The sequence below is a fragment of the Mustela putorius genome, unplaced genomic scaffold (assembly GCF_011764305.1).
Source record: "Mustela putorius furo isolate JIRA1106 unplaced genomic scaffold, ASM1176430v1.1 tig00000196_pilon_pilon_pilon, whole genome shotgun sequence".
Lineage (NCBI taxonomy): Eukaryota > Metazoa > Chordata > Mammalia > Carnivora > Mustelidae > Mustela > Mustela putorius.
The window spans coordinates 12,516,130-12,536,880 of NW_025421310.1; the positions used below are offsets into that span (position 1 = coordinate 12,516,130).

The 20,751-nt window shown below is 53.1% G+C and overlaps 1 protein-coding gene across 11 annotated transcripts in view; it reads left to right on the top strand.

Moving 5' to 3' along the window:
* Positions 1 to 20,751, top strand: part of ZC3H4 (zinc finger CCCH-type containing 4) — a 42,072-nt gene that overhangs the window by 11,890 nt on the left and 9,431 nt on the right. For all 11 annotated transcript variants that reach the window (XM_045077121.1, XM_045077120.1, XM_045077130.1 and 8 more), the window contains 9 exons: positions 4,349 to 4,568; positions 4,888 to 4,998; positions 8,175 to 8,397; positions 9,921 to 10,072; positions 10,735 to 10,831; positions 10,939 to 11,078; positions 11,607 to 11,714; positions 13,089 to 13,200; positions 13,775 to 13,884. In XM_045077121.1, the coding sequence (XP_044933056.1) occupies positions 4,349 to 4,568; positions 4,888 to 4,998; positions 8,175 to 8,397; positions 9,921 to 10,072; positions 10,735 to 10,831; positions 10,939 to 11,078; positions 11,607 to 11,714; positions 13,089 to 13,200; positions 13,775 to 13,884 (1,273 nt within the window). The remainder of the gene's footprint in view (positions 1 to 4,348; positions 4,569 to 4,887; positions 4,999 to 8,174; positions 8,398 to 9,920; positions 10,073 to 10,734; positions 10,832 to 10,938; positions 11,079 to 11,606; positions 11,715 to 13,088; positions 13,201 to 13,774; positions 13,885 to 20,751) is intronic.

Below are 20,751 nucleotides of genomic sequence, written 5' to 3' on the forward strand. Positions count from 1 at the left end.
TTTTTTAGGGGGCCACTTGGATACTTTAGGGTCAGCCACTTGGTTACTTTCTCTTTCCAGCTAGATCAGAGCTGAGGAAGATGTTGGTTTGTCAGTTTCAGCAGCGGGATTTGTCGGGAGATGATTGTGCATGCGCGGTGGGGCCAAGTGAAGTGGGGACTAGCTGGCCAGCAGTTAGCGGTGGCCCCCAAGGTGGGGGGGGGGACGCTTTCCAGTGAGCATCTGGGCCAGTTCAGGGTTATCCATGCAGAGGCACGCTCATGGTAGCTGGTTCTTGAAATCAGTAGCTGCTTTTCATTTGGTAGTTGGTACTTTTCTCGTGTCAAGGGCTTTACCCATGTTATTTCATTTAACCCGAAAAATCCTTGTAGGTACCACAGTTATCCCATTCCACAGATGGGAAAACCAAGGCTAAGTTAATCGTGCGCTGCTAAGGGAACAAGCAGAGCTGGTTGTCACTCGGCTGGCAGGACAGAGCCCCGTGCCCGAATCTGTAGGCTGGTGGCTAGGGCCCGCCTACTTTGAATCCTGAGGTTTCTTTACCCAGTTCTGTTTTGGCCAAGCCCATGGTGTATGATGAATTCAGCACTCTAACGTGCCCCGTGGAGTGGCCAAATGGGCAGTCCTTAGAATGGGCGTCCAGATCTGGTCTTTGACCCGAGAAGAGGAGCTGGCTGTCACCAGCTCTGTGAATGGAAATTTAAATGCCCTGGAAGCTTTGGTCCAGGAGGCACGAGACTGCTCTGACCCTCGGCAAGTCGTTGGCCTCTGCCCATTCCCTCCTGGGTGCCGGTTCCAAGGCAGTCCCCCGGCTTGGTTGGCTTCCCGTCCCTAATGGCCCTGGCAGGCCAACCCCAGGGCAGCCATGCTGGGAAGTTGCCAGTCCAGGCTCTGGGAATAAGGTCGTCCCGGCTCCGGCTGACGCCGCAGGCTTTCTCCTGCATGCTGGTCTCAAGAGGGTTTGGCAGGTCTAGATTGAAATGATTAGCGCGACGGGGCTTCCCCCACTTTTCTTGAGGGATTATGTCACACTCTATTAGGCGCGCTCCCTCGGTGTTTAATCCCACTCTGACATGGGTTTTGCTGGCTGTCTGGGAAGTGGCACCACTGAAGCCAGGCTGCTGTTTGTGGAGACTGCTTTCGTGCAGGGTGTGTCTGTGCCCCCCAGGATTTCTGCCCCGGTCCCAGCGGGTTTGGTCGTCTTGTCTTTTTTTGTCCTCTTTCTCCTCTTGAAACAGATCCCGTATTCATGCAGGACATTGGGCGGCGAGTTGTGAGTTTCCCGTGGTAGCATAGGGGTGACCCTGCGGGTGACCAGAGGTCAGCCCAGGGCTCTGAGAAGCTTCAGAGCACAGCATGGCCGGATGGTGCCGAGAATGCACACTGGTCACTGGAGTGTCCCCGTCTCTGTCCCCTCCAGTCTCCCGTTTCCCTTCGTAAGTCACCACCTGTTGGTTTTTATACTGTGTATTTCTCAGTTTCTCCCAGGTCCGTCTCAGGAAACAAAGTTCTGAGTATTCACCCCCATTTTATAAACAGTTGTGTGCTAGATTGTCACTGAGCCCAGGTGTCCCGGAGGTGTTGGAATGAAGAGACTCGCTCCTTGGCCCAGGGTCTTCATAGGGCGGATTTGAGTGCTGTCCTTCCCTGCTTTGGGAAGTGCTTTGGAATGAAAAGGCCGCCTTCTGGGATCATCCTTGGCCACCATCAAGGCTTTGGAGTTGCTTGAATGGTCTTTGTGTCCTTTCCCCAGGTGTTAGACAGAGACTGGCCTGCGCTGTCCAGCAAGCTGGTGTGTGGCAGGAGGACAGGGGCGGTGGCCCCCACTGATTTTGGGCAGGACCTTTCTCTGCCCTGTCCTGGTGTCCTCCCCCCGAGTGGGCGGGGGTGAGGGAGTGTCTGGGCTGTCTGCTTCTGACAAGTCCCTTCACCTCCTCTCCCTTTGAAATCCTCCTTTCTGGAAACAAGAGGGTTGAAGGGGTCTTGCTATTGGAACCTTGTTTTCTGGAACCGGGGCTTCTGGGGGCCATTCTTGTCTTCCCGTGTTCCCTTCACCCCTGCTTGCCCTGGGCTTCTGGGTAATTTTCACCATGTCCCTCTGCCCTTTTTCCTGTCCAGACTATTGTCAAGAGTGATGCTCTTTTTAGCTTTTCTTCATGGAAGGTCTGCCTATGTTTCTGGTTTGTCTCTGGGCCTTCCTCTGCTCCGTAATGTCCGTATGTGTGGTCTGGCCACATCTCCCTGTGTTTTCTCCTGGGGTGTGGCGACTGGGCCTGCCCACGGTGTTCCAGCAGGAACACGCATCATGTTTGCTCCAGTAATAATACCACCCTCCCCGGGGTGTCCACAGCTCTAGGCAGCAGGGAGTGTGCCAGGCTGCCCTTTAACAGCCACTCCCTCTGGCTGGCTGGCTCACAGAAACCAGTTTCCCCAGTTGGTCGTACTTTGACTAAGGGCAAGGCCACTGCAGCCCAGGCAGCTCTGTCCCACACCCTGTTCCGTAGGCTGCACCCAAGCCCCTGCCAGAAGGTGCCTCACTTGTGAGGAATGCTGGCTCCTCCCAGCTTTGCTCCACATCTTCCTGTGGGGCTGACTCCCCCACCCCCCAACTTGGCGGTTTGCAAGGAAGCCACGCGATGCATCCATTGGTCACCTTCCTGTCTTGTTTTCCTTTGAAACATCAGAGCAAATTTTGTGTCCTGCACTGTGTCTGTGGGAGCTGCCCTTGACCTCTGCTGGGGTATCTGAGTTTGGGACCACTTGGGTTATAAGCTGACCCGACCCCGTTGAATTGGGAATGAGAATAAAGAGAGCCTCCTCTTGTCTGCATCCTTGACATCTGGACAGAGGGGATGGCGCGAGGGCCTCTGGGAGAATCACCAGTGTGGTGTTTCTTCAGTGTGCCCCCTGCAGGGGTACTGGGCGCCCACTCACGTGGTGGGCTTGTTCTCACACTGGCCCCGGTCTCGTCTGAGCAGTGAGGTCTTTGCTGCCTGGATTCGTTCTGTTGTGGGTAGCCATTTGGGTCCCAGATTCGTTACGCCACTATTTATGTTCTCTCCATCTTCATTTGCGGTCTTAATTAATAGAGAAGGAAGGATCTTTCATATTCTCACACATACCCTTCCCTGGTCATACAGCAGGAACTCTGGGAGGTTTTAAAAGATTTGAAAACTTAATTTATTTTTTTTTCAACCAACTCCTGTACTTGTGTACGAGAATGTGTCCGTGGGTTTGGCTAAAAACTGGATTCTTTTTCCAGTTGCTTTTCTCCTTAACCCAATGTATCCCCACACCTTCACCCCACCCTGCAGATAGTTAGACATTTAGAATGTCCTGTTGGCAGTGTCTGGAGAGTGCTCTTATTTTTTCAAGTACTAGGGTAGGGATGCGGGTCACAGGGGGGAAGTGACAAAATAGGAAGGGGAGCCAGAAGGGATCCCTGGGTTCAGAGCCGTGGGGTGGGGGGACCCCTTCTGTGGGTACTCTCACAGCTGTTAGGAGAGGACCTCAGGAGGGGTCTGGGACCCTTCCCTTACCCCTTCCCCTTCCCCAGCTGCTTGGTTGCCCCCCACTCCACAGCATAGAGCTGTGCAGCTAAGGGTGTGGCTCAGACTTGAAACCAGAGCTGATCACTCGCACTTCTTTATGGGGCTTTGGTAAAATACATTTCACATCCTCAGGCGCAGTCCAGGCCTGACCATGGGTAGGACCCTGGAGCGTGGGGGCCGCACCTGGTTCAGAGTCACGGCCCTGTCTCCACTGGGCCTCAGCTCCCAGGGCTTACCAGTGACCTCAGGCCACCATGCACCCCGGCACTTGGGGACTGTGGCTGGTCCGTGTCCCCTGAGATAAGCAGCCTCTGTGGCGAGTAAGCTTTGGAAATGCTTGAACACAGGGTTTTACAGGTTTCTTGATGGTAAAACATTTGGGAACTTCTGTTAGAGCATTAAGCACTGTGAAGCCCCAGGATGGGACTTTCCTCACCTCATTTGACCACGGAACCTTGTCACCTTTCTTCTTAGAACCCTAGTCCTTTGGAGCACTTTGAGAAATCGTGGCTTAGAGTTGTGCTGGTCTCAGTGTCAGTACTTTTAAGTTCCGATGTGTTGCTCCCTCCCCCCACCCCCAGCCAGGTGATATGAAAGCGGACGCAGCCCTTTTTTGAGGGGGGAGGGTGCGGGCTGGGACGAGAGGCAGTGGCCCTTATGTCCTCCTGAGGAAGGCCTCCCTCACAGCAGCCAGGCTCCGTGTGCCTGTCAGCGGCGGGCAGCCTGGGGCCTGTGGACATCTCCTCTCACACCCTGGGTTCACCCTGGGTTCATATTTCTTTGGGGTTGGTTTATAGGGAAGATGGTGAGTTGGAAGAAGGTGAATTGGAAGATGATGGGGCCGAGGAGACCCAGGACACCTCCGGAGGGCCTGAGAGGAGCCGGAAGGAAAAGGGGGAGAAGCACCATAGCGACTCAGATGAGGAGAAGTCGCACAGGAGACTGAAGCGGAAGCGGAAGAAAGAGCGGGAGAAGGAGAAGAGGAGGTCGAAGAAGAGGAGGAAATCCAAGCACAAAGTAGGTCCAGGAGGGCACGCTGGGGCCAGGCTACATGGCACGGGGCCTGGCCTGAGAGCCCCCGGGCCACGCTGGTCGCATAGGCCAGAGGCCACTCTTAATAGTGTCATTTATTCCTTCCCCAAATTAGATAAAGAGCTTTTTTTTCCCCTTAAAGAGTTGGTAGCTCACGCTCTACTGCCACTCAATGCCCCCAGGTGAGGCGTTTCTCTAGAGCGCAGAGCCCTTCGGCACATTCGAGCAGGGTTTGTCCCCAGGCTGACTCTGCCAGCGGGCCAGCCCGCGGCAGTCACTGAGCTCACTTCCCCTGTCACTACAGCGCCACGCTTCTTCCAGCGATGACTTCTCGGACTTCTCAGATGACTCGGATTTCAGTCCTAGCGAGAAGGGGCACCGCAAGTACCGAGAGTACAGTCCTCCGTACGCGCCGGTGAGTAACTGCTGCTCGGGGGGGCCCCGCGGAGCTGGGAGTGAGGTCAGGCCTGTGTTTGCCGAGCATTTGCTGTGTGCCGAGCACTCTTGCACGGCACTTTATATGGATTTTAAGCCTGCAAGATGACATCCTGTTTTTATCCCCACTGTACAGGTGAGGAAACAGAGCTAGGAAACCAGCCAGGTCCCAGCCCTATAGCTCAGGAGCAGGGGTTGGAGCCCAGGCAGTGGCCGATTTCCATTGGCCACGCTCTTAAGACCCTTCCTCCCATGACCCGGGCGGGACTGAGGATGTCCCCGTCCCAAGAAACCTGCTGGTTTATCCCTAGTACGGCTGTCTGCCCCTATTCAGAAATGACCTTTCCTGGAAAATCAGCTAGAGAATGGAATGGTTTTACAGGAGTAAATTATCTCAAATGCTGCGGAGGCAGAAGTCAGACGTTTATGCTGTCGTAACCCTGAACTTAGATACGTGGTTGAAGTATTTGGTTTGTGGGCTGTTTGTCCCCACCCCAGCAAAATCTCTGAGAAGAGAAATCAACATAGTTTTTCAAGTTTTCATGAAAAATGCTTTTAAAGCTAGTAGCTCTAAAACATACCCTAAGTATCCCATTGTCCATCCTAACAGGTGATTACTGTACAGTGCTGTCGTTGACCTTGATCTGCTAACAGGGACTCAGACATTAAACCTGACCAAGACAAGGAATGCAGGGCACAGCACAGCTTTGATTGATAACTAGGGGCTGAGGCGTTTTTTGTTTGTTTGTTTGTTTTTAATTTTATTTATTTATTTGACACAGCGAGAGAGATCACAAGTAGGCAGAGAGGCAGAGAGAGAGGGGGACGCAGGCTCTCTGCCGAGCAGAGAGCCTGATGCGGGTCTCAATCCCAGGACCTGACCTGAGCCGAAGGCAGAGGCTTTAACCCACTGAGCCACCCAGGCACCCCTGAGGCGTGTTTTTTTTTTTTTTTTTTTTTTTTTTAAGATTTTAAGTCCCCTCTATATCCATTGTGGGGCTTGATCTCATAACCCCGAGATCAAAAGTGTCATGTGCTGCCAACTGGGCCGGCTAGGCACCCTGGGGTTGAGGTGTTTTTAAGGTCTGCTAACGTAGTCACCAGTGTCTGCATATCTATGTTTTGTATTTTCTCGTTTTCTTCGTAATGAGTGTGGAGTTTTAGAAATTAATCCCTTTTTTTTTTTTTTTAGAATAGTTTTGTTTCTTTTTTTCCAACTTAAATTGAGAGAGAGTCCCTCATTCAGACTCCCTGTGGAGCCCAGTGGGGTCTTGATCCCACAACCCTGAGACAATGACCTGAGCTGAAAGCAGGGGTCTGGTGCTTAACCTACTGAGCCACCCATGCACCCGAAGAGCAGTTTCAGGTTTCTAGAACCCTGAGTGGATAGTGCCCTACCCACCCCAGCTGGTTTCTGCTCTGTTAGTGTGGTACCTTTGTTGTAATTGCTGAGACAGTTGCCACGTGTTGTTAGGAATCAGAGCCTGTGGCTTACATTAAGGTTTCCTCTCTGTGTTTTGCAGTTCTTCAGTTTTTTTGTGTTTTTTGTTTTTGTTTTTTTTTTAAAGATTTTATTTATTTGACAGAGATCACAAGTAGGTAGAGAGGCAAGCAGAGAGAGAGAGAGGAGAAAGCAGGCTCCCTGCTGAGCAGAGAGCCCAATGCAGGGCTCGATCCCAGGACCCTGAGATCATGACCCAAGCCAAAGGCAGAGGCTCAACCCACTGAGCCACCCAGGTGCCCCAGTTCTTCAGTTTTTGACAAAGGCTTGACATTATGCATTTGTATAGATCATCATATAAGAGTTTCAGTTCTCTAAAAATCCCCTGTGCTTTATCTCCCCTCTCCTCCCTGAGCCTCTAAGCAACCAGCAACCTTTTTCTGTCTCTGTGGTTTTGCTTTTTCCAGAATGTTAGATAGCCAGACTTGTCACAGCATTTAATTTCTTCAGACCAGTTTCTCTTACTTACCAGTATGGGTTCATGGTTTGCCCAGGTCTTTTCATAGCCCCATGGCTCATGGGCTTGTTTCTTTTAACTGCCGAATAATCCTCCACTGTGGACGGACCACAGCTGGTTTTATCCATTTACCTACTGAAGGTGGTCTTGGTGCCTTTCCTTTGTGTGTGTGTGTCTGTGTGTGTGTCTGCGTGTGTGTCTGCGTATCTAACTTCATCCGTATCGCTTGGCACTAGCACAGTTTGGAAAGCATCATTCAGAATGGCTTTCTAGTTTGGGTGCCAAGTAGGTCATTACTTGAATTCTAAGGCCCCAAGGAAAAAAAATTTTTTTTAAAGATTTTATTTATTTATTTGACACACAGAGATCACAGGTAGGCAGAGAGGCAGTCAGAGAGAGAGAGAGAGAGGAGGAAGCAGGCAGAGAGCCCGATGCGGGGCTGGATCCCAGGACCCTGTGATCATGACCTGAGCTGAAGGCAGAGGCTTTAACCCACTGAGCCACCCGGGTGCCCCTGCCCCCAAGAAAATTTTGACCAAGAAGCACCCCTCTTGGAGGGCCTGGCTTCCTCAGTTGATGGTGCATGCAACTTTTTTTTTTTTTTTTTTTTTAATTTTATTTATTTATCAGAGAGAGCGAGCTCAAGCATGAGGAGGGAGGGGGCAGAGGGAGAAGGAGAAGCAGGTTCCCTGCTGGGCAGGGAACGGGTGCGGGGCTGCGTCCTCGGACCCTGAGATCACGACCTGAGCCAAAGGCAGACACTTAACTGACTGAGCCACCCAGGCACCCCGGAGCATGGAACTCTTGATCTCAGGATTAAGTTCGAGCCCCATGTTGGGTATAGAGATTACTTTAAAAGAAAAAAAAAGACGCCCCTGTTGCCTACTAGGCCTCCTCCCCAAATAAGATTGCTCTATATCCTTAGGAAATACCCCCTTCTCTTCCCTTGCCAGTTCTTATCGTGGTGTCTATGCATGTCTATTTTCTTACAAGCCATGGCCTTTTCTGAAGCACAGAAACATGTGGGTCCAATGCCCAGCTCTCATTCAGGTGGGACCTAGTACCCCCCAAGTGGCTGGGAGCCAGGTCTTGCCCATGGCAGAAACACCCAGACAGATGGGTCAGTTTAGGGGACAGCGGGGACCTTGGCAGTTTGGACTCAGGGCCCTGGGGCCGGCTCACCCCCTCTCCCCGTCAGTCCCACCAGCAGTACCCCCCGTCGCACAGCACATCCCTGCCCAAGAAGGCCTACTCCAAGCTGGACAGCAAAGGCTATGGCCTGTACGAGGACTACGAGAACGAGCAGTACGGGGAGTACGAGGGCGACGAGGAGGAGGACCTGGGCAAGGAGGACTATGACGACTTCACCAAAGAACTGAACCAGTACCGGCGCTCCAAGGAAGGCAGCAGCCGGGGCCGAGGTGAGGCCCTGTGGCCATTGCGGGGCGTGGGAGCAGATGGGGTGGGGGTGCTGGGGCGATGCATGGTGGAGCAGGTTGGACCTGTTCGGCCAGGCCTGGCGTGTGGGAGGAGAGACGGGCGTCATGCAGTGCTGAGAGGATAACTGACAGCTGGCTGCCCCAGCCTCCTCCCCCAGCTTCCCAACTCCTTTCGCACTGCTAGGTGGAACTGCCACACCTCTGAACTTTGAACCTGTGGCAGTTAGGAGGATGCCGGGAGAGGGCCTCTTAGAACCATCTCCTGCCCTCAAGGTTTTGCAACCCACGAGGGAGGAGGGCTCACAGGATCTTCTAGCTCAGCGGTTCTTAGCCCTGCCTAAGGTCCCGCTCATTGTCGAGTGGCTGTTCATTTAATCTTTCTTGGGCAGTCTTTCCTGGACACCTCCCTGGACAAGCCCTGTTCTTTGGGGAGATTCTAGACCAGAGTTCAATAGAAAACTTAATGCAAGTCTGCACATAATTTAGAATTTTCTAGTAGTTAAGTTAAACATGTAAAAAGGGGTAAAAAATTGAAAAAGTAAAAGGAAACGTTAATTTTAACAGTATATTTTATATGTCTAATACATTCAAAATCTTATTTTAACACATTAGCCAAACAGATGTGGTATTTCATATTTTCTCACTCTTTGTTGTCTTTTTTGTTGTTATTGCAAAGAGGTGGTTTTATTAAAGGACGGGGCCAGGACCTGTGGGCAGAAAGAGCTGCCTCTTTTTTTCTTTTCGCTTTTTTAAAGATTTTATTTATTTGACAGAAAAAAGAGAGAGAGAGAGCACGCGTGCTTAAGAGGAGGGAGAAGCAGGCTTCCCACTGAACAGGGAGCCTGATATAGAGCTGGATCCCAGGACCCTGGAATCATGACCTGAGCTGAAGGCAGATGCATAACTGATGATGGAGCCAGCCAGGCGCCCTCTCTTTTTCTTGTTCTTTTTTTTTTAAGATTTTATTTATTTATTTGATAGATCACAAGGAGACAGAGAGGCAGGCAGAGAGAGGAAGGAAAGCAGGCTCCTCGCTGAGCAGAGAGCCCGACGCGGGGCTTGATCCCGGGATCCTGGGATCATGACCTGAGCTGAAGGCAGAGGCTTTAACCCACTGAGCCACCTAGGCGCCCCCTCTCTTTTTCTTTTTCAACAAAGTGCTGTATATACAATGTGTGGTCCCCCCTTACAGCATGTCTTAGTCTGGTTATGTTTCAGGGGCTCCGTAGCCATGTGTGCCTTGGGCCACAGTACTGGACAGTGAGTGCAGCTCTCATTGGACAGGTGCCCCTGTGACAGTGTGGCAGGCGCGCACCCAGGATGCTGAGGCCTGAGGCCCCCCACTGAGGGCATGTGGGAAAGTCAGGGGGGCGATAGGACCAGCTGCCTTGAGCTGCTAGGAAGACTCGAGGAGGAGATGACTGACCTTGGTCAGAAAACGGGCTCTCTCTTGCTGGCGGCATCTGCTCCCACTCGGGGCGCTCACCAACTGAATCCTCCCGCAGGCAGCCGAGGCCGTGGCAGGGGGTACCGGGGTCGAGGCAGCCGCGGAGGGTCTCGAGGCCGAGGCATGGGCAGAGGCAGCCGCGGAAGGGGCAGAGGCTCCGTGGGAGACCACCCAGAGGACGAAGAAGATTTCTATGAAGAGGAGATGGAAGTAAGCTTTCCTCCAGCCCCCGGGGGAAAGGTGGGAGGGCTGGTGGGGAGAGCCTGTAAGACTGTGACTGTGGCGAAAGGAGAGTGTTTCATGCCAGGGTTGTGTGTTTCGACGTTTGTTTCTTATTTTGGATAAAGGAAATCATACGGTTCCAAATTGAGAAGGTACCAAAGCTATGAAGACATCTCCCATTCCCAGACACAAGTTTCCCAAGTGTCTTCTAGAAAAGTTTTAGGCCTTTGCAGTCGGGTGCTTGCTTATGCACGCCCCCCACATACACATGCGCACGCGTACAACTTCCACTTTCATCGTCTGTCCCCGCCTGAGACCTTTCCGTGCCAGTCCCCAGCGAGCCTGCTCTTTGTTACAGCCGCACAGCTGTCCCTTGTGTAGGAGGCCCCGTGGTGGGTTTGCCCCAGGAACTGAGAGTCCTTAGGAGGGAAGACCGCGATGGAGAGCATTAGAACCCCCCCCACCCCCGCTGTGGCTGTGGCCCATGAAGCGGGGGTCAGAGGCAGGCGGCCCCCGGTCGCTCACCTGCCCATCTGAGTCTCCTGTTGACCTGCATGAACCAAAAGGAGTGTGTGGGCAGAGAGTACAGTTAGGGACAGGGCTAATTGGTCCCCGCATGACATTTGCCTTCTCTCCTTCTGGGAATCCAGTATGCAGAAAGTGAGGAGCCGATGGGAGAGGAGGACTATGACGAGTACTCCAAGGAGCTGAACCAGTACCGCCGGTCCAAGGATGGCCGAGGACGAGGTGGGCAGGGGCCCAGGTGGCGCCGACCCAAGGGGCACCTTCCGGTGGCTGCTGGATTTGGGTCCTGGAGAGAAGCAGTCGGTGAATGCCATCTCTGTCCTCTGCAGGCTTAAGTCGAGGCCGTGGCCGGGGTTCCCGAGGTCGAGGGAAAGGGATGGGCCGGGGTCGTGGTCGAGGTGGCAGCCGAGGAGGAATGAACAAGGGCGGAATGAACGATGACGACGATTTCTATGACGAGGACATGGGCGTGAGTTGACCCTTCACCCGGATCTAGTGTGTTTAGCCAAAGCCCCTTCTTGGATTTTTTTTTTTTTTTGGTCTCTGATGAGTCGGCCTCTGAGGCCGATCCTGTCCTGCTTCCAACAACTGTTCCCCGCTGACTGATGAGTACTATTCATCTCACGGGGGGCAGGGGGCCACATTGCTGGTGACCCGTCCGGCGAGCCTGGTGGTTTTACAGGAAGGTGTGCACACTGCCTCTGGGGGACGTTCCCGCAGGGGTGAGTGGTGTTGTACCAGGTGCAAGAGCTTTTCCCGTCTGAGTGCCGGTGCTCCATGCCACGGGCTCAGACCCTGCTCCGCCTTGGTGTTGGACGTGACCTGCTGGTCACTGCTCCTCTTCCATGAAGACGCTTCTGTCGAGGGAGTGCTCGTCCCTGCTGGCCAGCTTCTCTTCCTGTCAGTCCCTCAGACCCCGTCTCTCCCAGTCAGCGTCGCCGTCCCCCACCCCCTCCTTCTCAGCCTCCTTTACGCTCACACTCTGTGTCCCTAACAGGATGGTGGTGGGAGCTACCGGAGAAGTGACCATGACAAGCCTCACCAGCAGTCTGACAAGAAAGGCAAAGTCATCTGCAAATACTTCGTGGAGGGGCGGTGTACGTGGGTAAGGGGCCAGTTAAAGTACCTGTGTGCTGGGGCAGGGCAGCAGCCCCATAGAGGATGCTCACGCCTCTGGGAATGTTCTCCAGGCCACCATAACGGGAGGCAGCAGTCGGATAAGGGTGGAAGTGACGGACTAGTGAGACTCCGTTCTCTGGATAGTTTTTTGATGTTTTTGTTTCTGGTTGGTTTGGGAGGTCAGAATTTTAAGCCAGTCCAAATGGCCTCAAACGTATTAAGGTCGATACTGATACCGAAGACAAAATCTATCTTGGTTAATTACTGAACTTTAACGTCAGAAAGGGAATTATTAAGATAGAAGAGGAATTGGGGGAATCAGGCCAGCTTTGAGTTTCACAGCAGAGTTCAGCACTAGAAGCTGGGCCGATGACCAGAGTTCTGAGGCTGTAACTGGGTATGAGTTCAGCCAGCCAGCTTTTTGTTCACGGATGATGGCGATGGGCAGATCCGGGCACACACATGCCCACGGACCACTGCACCCAGGTGTAGGCCATAGAAAAAATTACACATTTGAGACAAATGTATGTGTCTATAAGATGCTCCTCGTTATGGTTTCAGTTGGTGTTCTAGAAGCTTGCAGTAGATCTGCAGAAAGACGAGTAGCTACTCTGGGGAGTAAGGGGGACCCACTATACAGAATGGTTTCCGTATTTTGTCCGCCCGGGTGTGTGTCCTGAGTGTGTCTGACTGTGCATAATGGCAGACTGAGCTCCACTAGTGTAAACACTCAGACGTTATCCCGCTGAAGGAGGTTGGTGCCCTGGTCATTGGCACTCTGGGGGGCTTCATACTTTAAGAGTGTCCGCCATCTTTGAGCATGTGGCTTTTGTCCTCATGGTTCCACAGTGGCTGCTGTGCCTCTGGCTGTCCCATCCGAGGGCTAAGAGGAAAGATGGCTAGAGGGATTTATTTTAATTGAGGCAGCATTGTCCTCCCTTGGGGATTTTGGCCTGCATTATATTGGCCAGGACTTCCAGGGAGGCTGGGGGATGTACCTTTTTGGCTGGATACGTTCTTCCCCAACAAAATGAAGGTCGTGTTAGGAAGGAAGAAGCGTAGTGCTGGATACTGGCCGCCACGCAGCAAATCAGGAAAAATAGTGAATAGGTGCGAAGAGGGAGAAGGGGGAGAATAAGAAAGAAGTGCCAAGGGCCAGTGGAGTAGAGCCCAGAGGAATGGGGTCGTGGGCACAAGAGAAGGCAGCATACGCCGCGTCAGAACTTTCCAGTTGGTGGGAAGCCATATCAGTGAGCCCTGCCCTTCCCTGTGTGGGGATTCGTGTCGTTGGTCCCTGCCAGGCTGCAGGTGGGCTTTGGCAAGGGCTATCGTACTTACCTTTCCCTTTCTTCTTTTCCAGGGAGATCACTGTAATTTCAGCCACGACATCGAGCTACCAAAGAAGCGAGAACTGTGCAAGTTTTACATCACCGGGTTCTGTGCCAGGGCTGAGAACTGCCCCTACATGCACGATATCCTTTGGTACTCACCTCTCACGGGATGCAGGGCTCATACCTCTTCCCTCCTCGCTGCTGATGGCAGCTCACCTTCGCCGCGTGTGCCGGCTCCTTGTGCCAGCGCCGGGCCAAGCTTCCGGTATGTCTCGGTCTCATTGAACCTCCACATCTGTCTTGTGGCGGAGCCGCTGTCCACATCCTGCAGATGAGGAAGCGGATACACACACGTTTCCTGGTTTCTGTACACAGACTCTCAAGACTGGCCATACTCTTGTCTGTTATCTTCCGGAGGTTTTTCCAATAGGCTGTGCAAGTTTAGGCAAATCATTGACCTTCATTATTCCTGCCCAGTGAGGATCTGTAGACAACAGGACCCAAGGCTGGTGTGGTGGGGCGGGAAGCTCTCCGGAGTAGGAGTCTCGAGAACCAGGGTCTCAACTCCAGTCTGCTGCCAACCTGCTGTGCAACCCCGAGATGGTCACTTTAACTCTCTGGGTTTCCTTTCTTCATCTCCAAAACAAAGGGGGTTGGATTCTGCCCTCGGGTGGGTTCCGGGAGCCAGTGCTTTTTGCCTTAATACGCTGTGAACGTGATTTTCCCTGTAAGTTGTACCACACGACTGGGAACTGCATTAATGGTGATGACTGCATGTTCTCCCATGACCCCCTGACGGAGGAGACCAGAGAGCTCTTGGACAAGGTAATGTCAGAGGTTGGCAGGGAGCCTAGGGCCATATAGCTGCCTCCAAGGGAGCCCGGGGGGCGCACCTGCCACTGACCTGACCGGCCTGCCTGTCTGTCCCCCTGGCTTCTGTGCCGCGACCAGATGCCCCACCTGCCTTGATTGGGAGCTAGGCTGTTTACGGAGGGTTCGGGGCTGCATTTTTTTCTGTGGGGAGAATTGAGGTCCTCGCGCACGTGTCTTCACTCCAGCCAGGGCAGTTTGCTGGGTGGGGGGATGGGGGAGTGGGGTTCTACATAAAAGGAGTGTTGCCTGCAGATATGGACTGTAAGTTATCTTTTAGAGAGCCCTTGATGCCCGGGAAGGTGGGTTGTATTTTGATGGAAATGTCAAATGTTTCCTCCCGGTGCTTAAGGATTCTATTTCAGGGAAATTAGAGGTTCTCAGGAGAGAGAGGCCTCTGTGGTCTGGTGTGAGGCTCCCCAGTCAGCTGGAAACCCCTCCTGGTATTGGTGGTTCTCCCTGAAGAGTCGTGCAGTCTCCAGGGGCCCCAAGTTCTTGTCCTCGGGTTCCTAATGTACACGCAGGGAGAGAGAGAAAGAGAACATGGGTCCTTCCAGATGAAGGCTTTCTGCCTTCCAGTGCACAGAAGATTTGAGGGGATTGGCTGGGCTTTTGAGAATGACAAGGATGGAGGCTTTGAGGGGCACGCGAGGCAGTCCATCGGTGACTGTCCTGTTTCAGTGGTGGCTGAGGCGGCGCGGGGTTCAGGGAGAAGCCTTGGAGAGGCAGAGCAAAAGAAGGCACACTGCTCACGGGCAGTGCAGTGGGAAAAATTCTCCTCTTACCAGGCCCTCTGGAGAGCTTGGTACCCTAGGAATGGGGTTTCTATCCAGTAGATCTCAGGAGCCTGCTGATCTGACAGGGTAAGGAGTGGGGAAGGTCATGGTTTCCCTTCTCACGTGGAGAGCCTAACAGTCACTGGCTCAGCACTGCCCCCTGCTGGACGTTCAGAGTTGGTGCTCCAGGCCAGTGCTGTCCAAGTAGGAACTCGACCACAACCAAGCCATGTGATTTAAGCTTCGTTAAAGTAGGAAGAAACCAGCGAAGTTGAATTCAGGCAAGGTATCTTATCTCTGTGTTCAAAGTATTGTTTCAGCAAGTAATAATGAAAAGTTAGTAAAACATTTTGTATTATTATTATTACTATTATTTTTGCTACCATGGTTTTGGAATTTGGTGCTTATTTTCTACTTAGAGCCCGTGTCGGTTTGGACTGGCTATGTTTCGAGTGTCAGTAGCCACACGTGGCCAGTGACCACCACTTTGACAGTCCGGCTCTAGCTGCCCTCAGAAAAAACCCAAAGAAAGCCAGGATCGCACATTTCAGCTTCCAGTTGCAAACCTTTTGGAAGCATCAGTATCCTCCCTGATCTAAAAGTACGTCTCAATAGGTGAAAAAGCGTTGTTGAACCTGAAAAAAACCATACCAGAACTGCATCTCAGGGGTCAGAAAGTGAGACGGAGGGCACATTCTGAGAAGGACCTAGGTTCACCCCAATGAAGGCATTTGGTCAGCCCTCGTGCTGCAGCTTGTCAGCCAGGGCTGGGGTCTGGGGATCCAGGGTGGCCCCTGGGTGCAGGCTGTGGTGCCCCTCGCACCTGGGCCTCGGCCACCCTCTCCCGGAAAGTCTGTGTTCCTCTTCCTTCCTGCCTTTCTTCAGCTCTGTTTTCCCACTTCTCAGAGACATTTCTGTCTGTGCAACACATGGGTTTCCAGCCGTCCATTCCAGGTTTGGAAACGTGCTTGCTTCCCCACCCGAAGTCCTTTGTTAGCAATATTTTGCCTCATTTGCTTTGTCACTTGATTCCATTTATTTTATATACGCCTGTGCATCTTTGAACCTTGAGAGTAAGTTGTACACATTTTGGTTCTTTACTCTTTTTTTTTTTTTTTAAGATTTTATTTATTCTTGAGAAACAGAGATAGAGGCAGAGGAAGAAGCAGGCTTCCTTGGAAGCCCGATGTAGGACTTGATCTCAGAACCCTGGGATCCTGACCTGAGCCAAAGCCAGACGCTTAACCCCTGCCACCCAGATGCTCTTTGGTTCTTTACTCTTAAATCGTTCCTTTTGCTTCACTTTTTTATAGTTCGGTTTGTCAGGGTATGGTTTGTACCTGGTAAAATTCCCCATTTAGTGTGAAGGTCTGTGAGTTCTGACAAACACAGCCACCCTGGCATCTAGAGAGAGGAAATTCACGCCATCACCCCCAAAACTCTGTGCCCCTATAGAGCATCCCCATTCTCCAGCCTCTGGTAACCACTAACCCATTTTCTGTCCCTATAATTTGCATTTTTAAGAATGTTCTTTGAGTGGGGCGCCTGAGTGGCTCAGTGGGTGAAGCCTCTGCCTTTGGCTCAGGTCATGATCCCAGGGTCCTGGGATCGAGCCCCGAATCGGGCTCTCTGCTCAGCGGGGAGCCTGCTTCCCCCTCTCTCTCTGCCTGCCTCTCCATCTACTTGTGATCTCTATCAAATAAATAAATAAAATCTTTAAAAAAAAATGTTCTGCGAGTAGGTTTATATAGTATGTAGCTTTTAAAAACACATGTGTGTGTAATCTTCTGAATCTGGTTTCACTTGCCATAATGCGTGTGGAATTCACATTGTTGAGAATAGTTCATAGCTGTTTGTTGCTGAGTAGTACTCTATCGTATGGATGATCTAAGATTTTGTTTTGTTTTGTTTTTGTTTTTTTTTTTTTTTAAAGATTTTATTTATTTATTTGTCAGAGAGAAAGCGAGCGAGATCGAGCACAGGCAGACAGAGTGGAAGGCAGAGTCAGAGGGAGAAGCAGGCTCTCTGCTGAGCAAGGAGCCCGATGTGGGACTCGATCCCAGGATGCTGGGATCATGACCTGAGCTGAAGGCAGCTGCTTAACCAACTGAGCCACCCAAGCGTCCCTTGTTTTGTTTTTGAAGACTTAATTTATTTGAGAGAGAGAGAGAGTATGAGCAGGGGGAGGGGCAGAGGGAGAAGCAGGCTCCCCGCTGAGCAGTGAGCCGGGTGTGGGGCTCGATCCCTGGACCCTGGGATCATGACCTGAGCCGAAAGCTGACGCTTACCCGACTGAGCTGCCCGGGGCCACCGGATGATCTAAGTTTGTCTGGTTACTAGTGGAGCAGATTTGTCAGATTTCCAGTTTAGGGCAGAAACTTGGGATTTTTAGCCAACTAATACGAGAGGATTATTTTGGCCTGATGAGCCTTGGCTCATGCGTGCCTTTGCGTGTCTGCAGGCATGACTGTCCTTTTCTGCTGAGAGGTTGCTGTTGACTTTTAGAAAGTTTTGGCATCAGTCAGGATCCTTCCTGGTGGAGGTGGGCCCTGGTTGTCTCGTCTGGTGAGAGGGTCCTGGGTACCCCTGTCTTCCTGGCGGAGAGGCCTGGAAACAGATGCACAGGAGGTCTGGAACAGACGTGCCTCTCTCTGCGTCTCTGGGCAAGGGCTGCGCAGACAGTTTGGGTTCAGTTTTTCTGGCAGGAATGTTGTTTTAATATGTTTCACGTGTCACTGTCTTGGCCTCAATTGCGGGTCATTCCTTGCTTTCGCAGCAACGCGCATGGCCCAGGGTGGGAGATGCTGGGTAAGGAGATGAGCATCGGGAGCCAGTTGGGTCCTGGGCTGAGGCCTGAGTGAGGGATGAGGGAAGCGAAGTCCTGGGGTTGGGGTTGTGTGGTCCGCAGGCTGTGCGGGGAGAGCTGAAGCCCTGTTTACCAAGAAGCTCAAGTCCCGAGTGTACAGGGCCCAAGGAGGTGTAAGAGCTCTGGGGAGGCCCGCTCACTGGGGAGCAGCAGTGCCCCTACCGAGACCAGCCATCGGGCCAGAGCTCCAGTTCCTGGTGTTAATCGCGAATTCATTAAACGCCCAGTATGTGGTGGCAAAGAGTGGCACAGATACCACCGTAGCCTCGCTCCCCAGAGCTGTTGGTCGAGAGGAGAAAGGGACGTTCCAGCTGATAGGTGGTGCAGAGAAGCCTGGTCTCCAGAGGCAGGGGTCGGGAGGGCCCTGAGGAAGAGAACAGCATCGAGGCAGTGCTGGGAGGAGGGATGGAGCGGGGCCTGCTGGGTGCGAGTTTGGGAGGCCAGGCAGTGTGGCCCTTTCAGTGGCCAGAGCCTGTGGCCACTTCCCGTCCACAGCAGGGGAGGAAGTTGTGGTCAAAGTTGTTCCTGTTGAATGAGGTGTAACCTTGTCAGGTTTTGCCTGCTGTTTGAGGGCATTGAGTTGCCATTGAAGGAAGGATCTCGAGGGACAGACGTGTGGCCATGTTGGTGGTGGTTTGTGCTGTTGGTGAGCAGAGTGGTGCGGGGAAACTAGAGACCACAGGAGTTGGGGGCAGGGGTGGAGTCTTGGCCAGAGGGCAGGTGGGCCGTTTGGGAGGTCCAGGCAATAGCTCAGGAACAGCGTGTGGGAGAGGAACCCTGATCCTGTCTTGGGGCTCGGGAGGTAGAGGGGCCATCCTTCATAAGAACCCCACTCGTGGCCGGTAGAGGGGGAGAAGGCTCAGGACTGAAGCGCCATGGGGCAGAGCGGATACCTGCAGCCCTGCAGGTAGATGGGTCTGACTGAAGCTTGAGGGTAGGCGGGACCTCGGGGCTGGGGTCTCCCCTGCATACTGCCGAGGTGAGGTGATAGTGCAGGGGAGACCCCTTCCCCTTGAAAATCACACCAAATAGCGGAGCCAGGCCAGCTGAAGCTTTGAAGCTTTGACTTTGTGCCCCCAGACGGCCCAAACCCCTCACCTCTGCCATCCTCTGCTCTGAAGTCCTGGGAATGCAGAGGGAGATGCGGCTCTTAGCTTTCCTTGCTCGCTGGTCCAGCAGGGGTGAGGCGGTGCCAGGCTCCTGCCGGACTCTGGCCTGGGCGCTAGGGACACAGCAGCTAGGAGATGAATCCAGTCCTAGGGCGGATTCTGATTACACACTAGGATTGGGGCGCTGGTGGGAATGTGCAGGGAGCCCAGAGGTGCTCCAACAAACTGACTTACGAAGGCTCAGTGAGCAGGTGACCCCTGGCCAAGTGACAGGAAGAAAAAGGAGGGGCATTTGCGGAGCAAGGGACGCTGAGCCAGCAGCAGCTGCCCGCCCGGGTCAGGACCCAGAGGGGCCACCTCGCTGGGCAGGAAGCATGCAGAATGTGGGGGCCTTGAGGCCTGCGGGGTCTGCGCCGGCCTGGCTCCCCGCTGAGAGCAACACACTGTCTTCGCACTGCTCTAGGCGTTTGTTAAATGTGGTTCCGGTTCCCACTTGGACCGCACCTAGAATCAGCAGGGTTCCAAGGGACAAAAGGTTCCCGTTGATTGGTTGTTGGAGTATCCTAGCACCCCTGGACCCTGCTGTCTCTGGGCACAGGTACTGCTTCTGACATTGAGGAGAGAGAGAAGCTGGGAGCACCTGACAGCCTCCTGGAAGCCCTGCTGCCACTGCCCGCACTCCCGCTGGCCTCGGGTGCAGGAGCAGGGGGTGGTCTTGGGGTAGGGCCGACCCTGAGACACTAGCTAGGGATGGGCCATCTCTAAGCCCCATGTTAGGATGCACTGAGGTGTCTGTGCTCAGGTCCCAAGATGACACAGGACCAAGCAGGTAGCCACCACGGGCAGAGGCTGGAAAAATCAGGCACCGTCTTCCAAGAGTCCTCACCCCGTGTAGTCACGAGGGCCATGCTTTTAACCCTCAGGTTGTGACAGCACTTGAGGAATGTTCTCAAATGGGGGTGCATGGTCAGGGCTTGGTCAATGCCCAGGGTGTTGCCTCTGCCTGGCGTGCACCCAAATCCCAGAATCCCAGATGACATGGTATGTTTCAGCGGCAAGCACGTTGTCCATGTGAACACTTTAGGCACAGTGAGCACCTCTTATTAGTTAGGGAATGTTAGGGGATCCCTCTCCCTGAAATCTAGGTGCCCAGACACCAGCCCCAGGCCTTCCAAGGAAAGCAGCCAAGACTGCTGTGTTAACTTTCTGCGCAGGGTCCTAATTGGTGAGACGTTCTGCTCCAATAGCTCATCTCATCTGTCCTCTGCCCGGGGTCAGTGGGGGACAACTACACATACAGGCTTACAGAGCTCAGGCAGTGCTGTGAAGGGTGCTGATGGTGGTCCAGCAGTGAACGCAGAACATCAGGACAGTCACATTGAGTTGACCTTTAGTAAGAGACCCCACCATTGGGGGACACAAACTACCGTTAAGAATAGAGGGGGACGCTTGGGTGGCTCAGTTGGTTAAGCAGCTGCCTTCGGCTCAGGTCACGATCACAGGACTGGGATCGAGTCCCACATCAGGCTCTTTGCTCAGCAGGGAGCCTGTTTCTTCCTCTGCCTCTGCCTGTCATTCTGTCTGCCTGTGCTCGCTCTCTCTCCGTCTCTCTCTCTGATAAATAAATAAAATCTTAAAAAAAAAAAAAAAAAGAATAGAGGGAAAGGGGCTCCTGGTGGCGCAGTCATTGTGCATCTGCTTGGCCTCGGGTCATGATCCCAGGATTGAGCCCCACATCAGGCTCCCGGCTCAGCTAGAAGCCTGCTTCTCCCTCTCTCACTCCCCCCCCTTTTTTTTTCTCACTCCCCCTCTTAAGTTCCCTCTCTCGCTGTGTGTCTCTCTCTCTGTCAAATAAATAATTAAAATCTTAAAAAAAAAAAAAAGAATAGAGGGAAAGACAGACACTCAGGAAGAAAGCTGGTTCCAGCCTGGGTACCGCAGAGGAAAGAACTCAGCTGTCCCCGGGATTGGCATGAGGCCGGGTCCTCAGGGTCAAGGAGCCCCAGGCGCCGCGGAAGCAAGTGAAGCCGAGGGGTGTGGCCCTGTCCTCCCAGACACCCAGCCCTGCTGT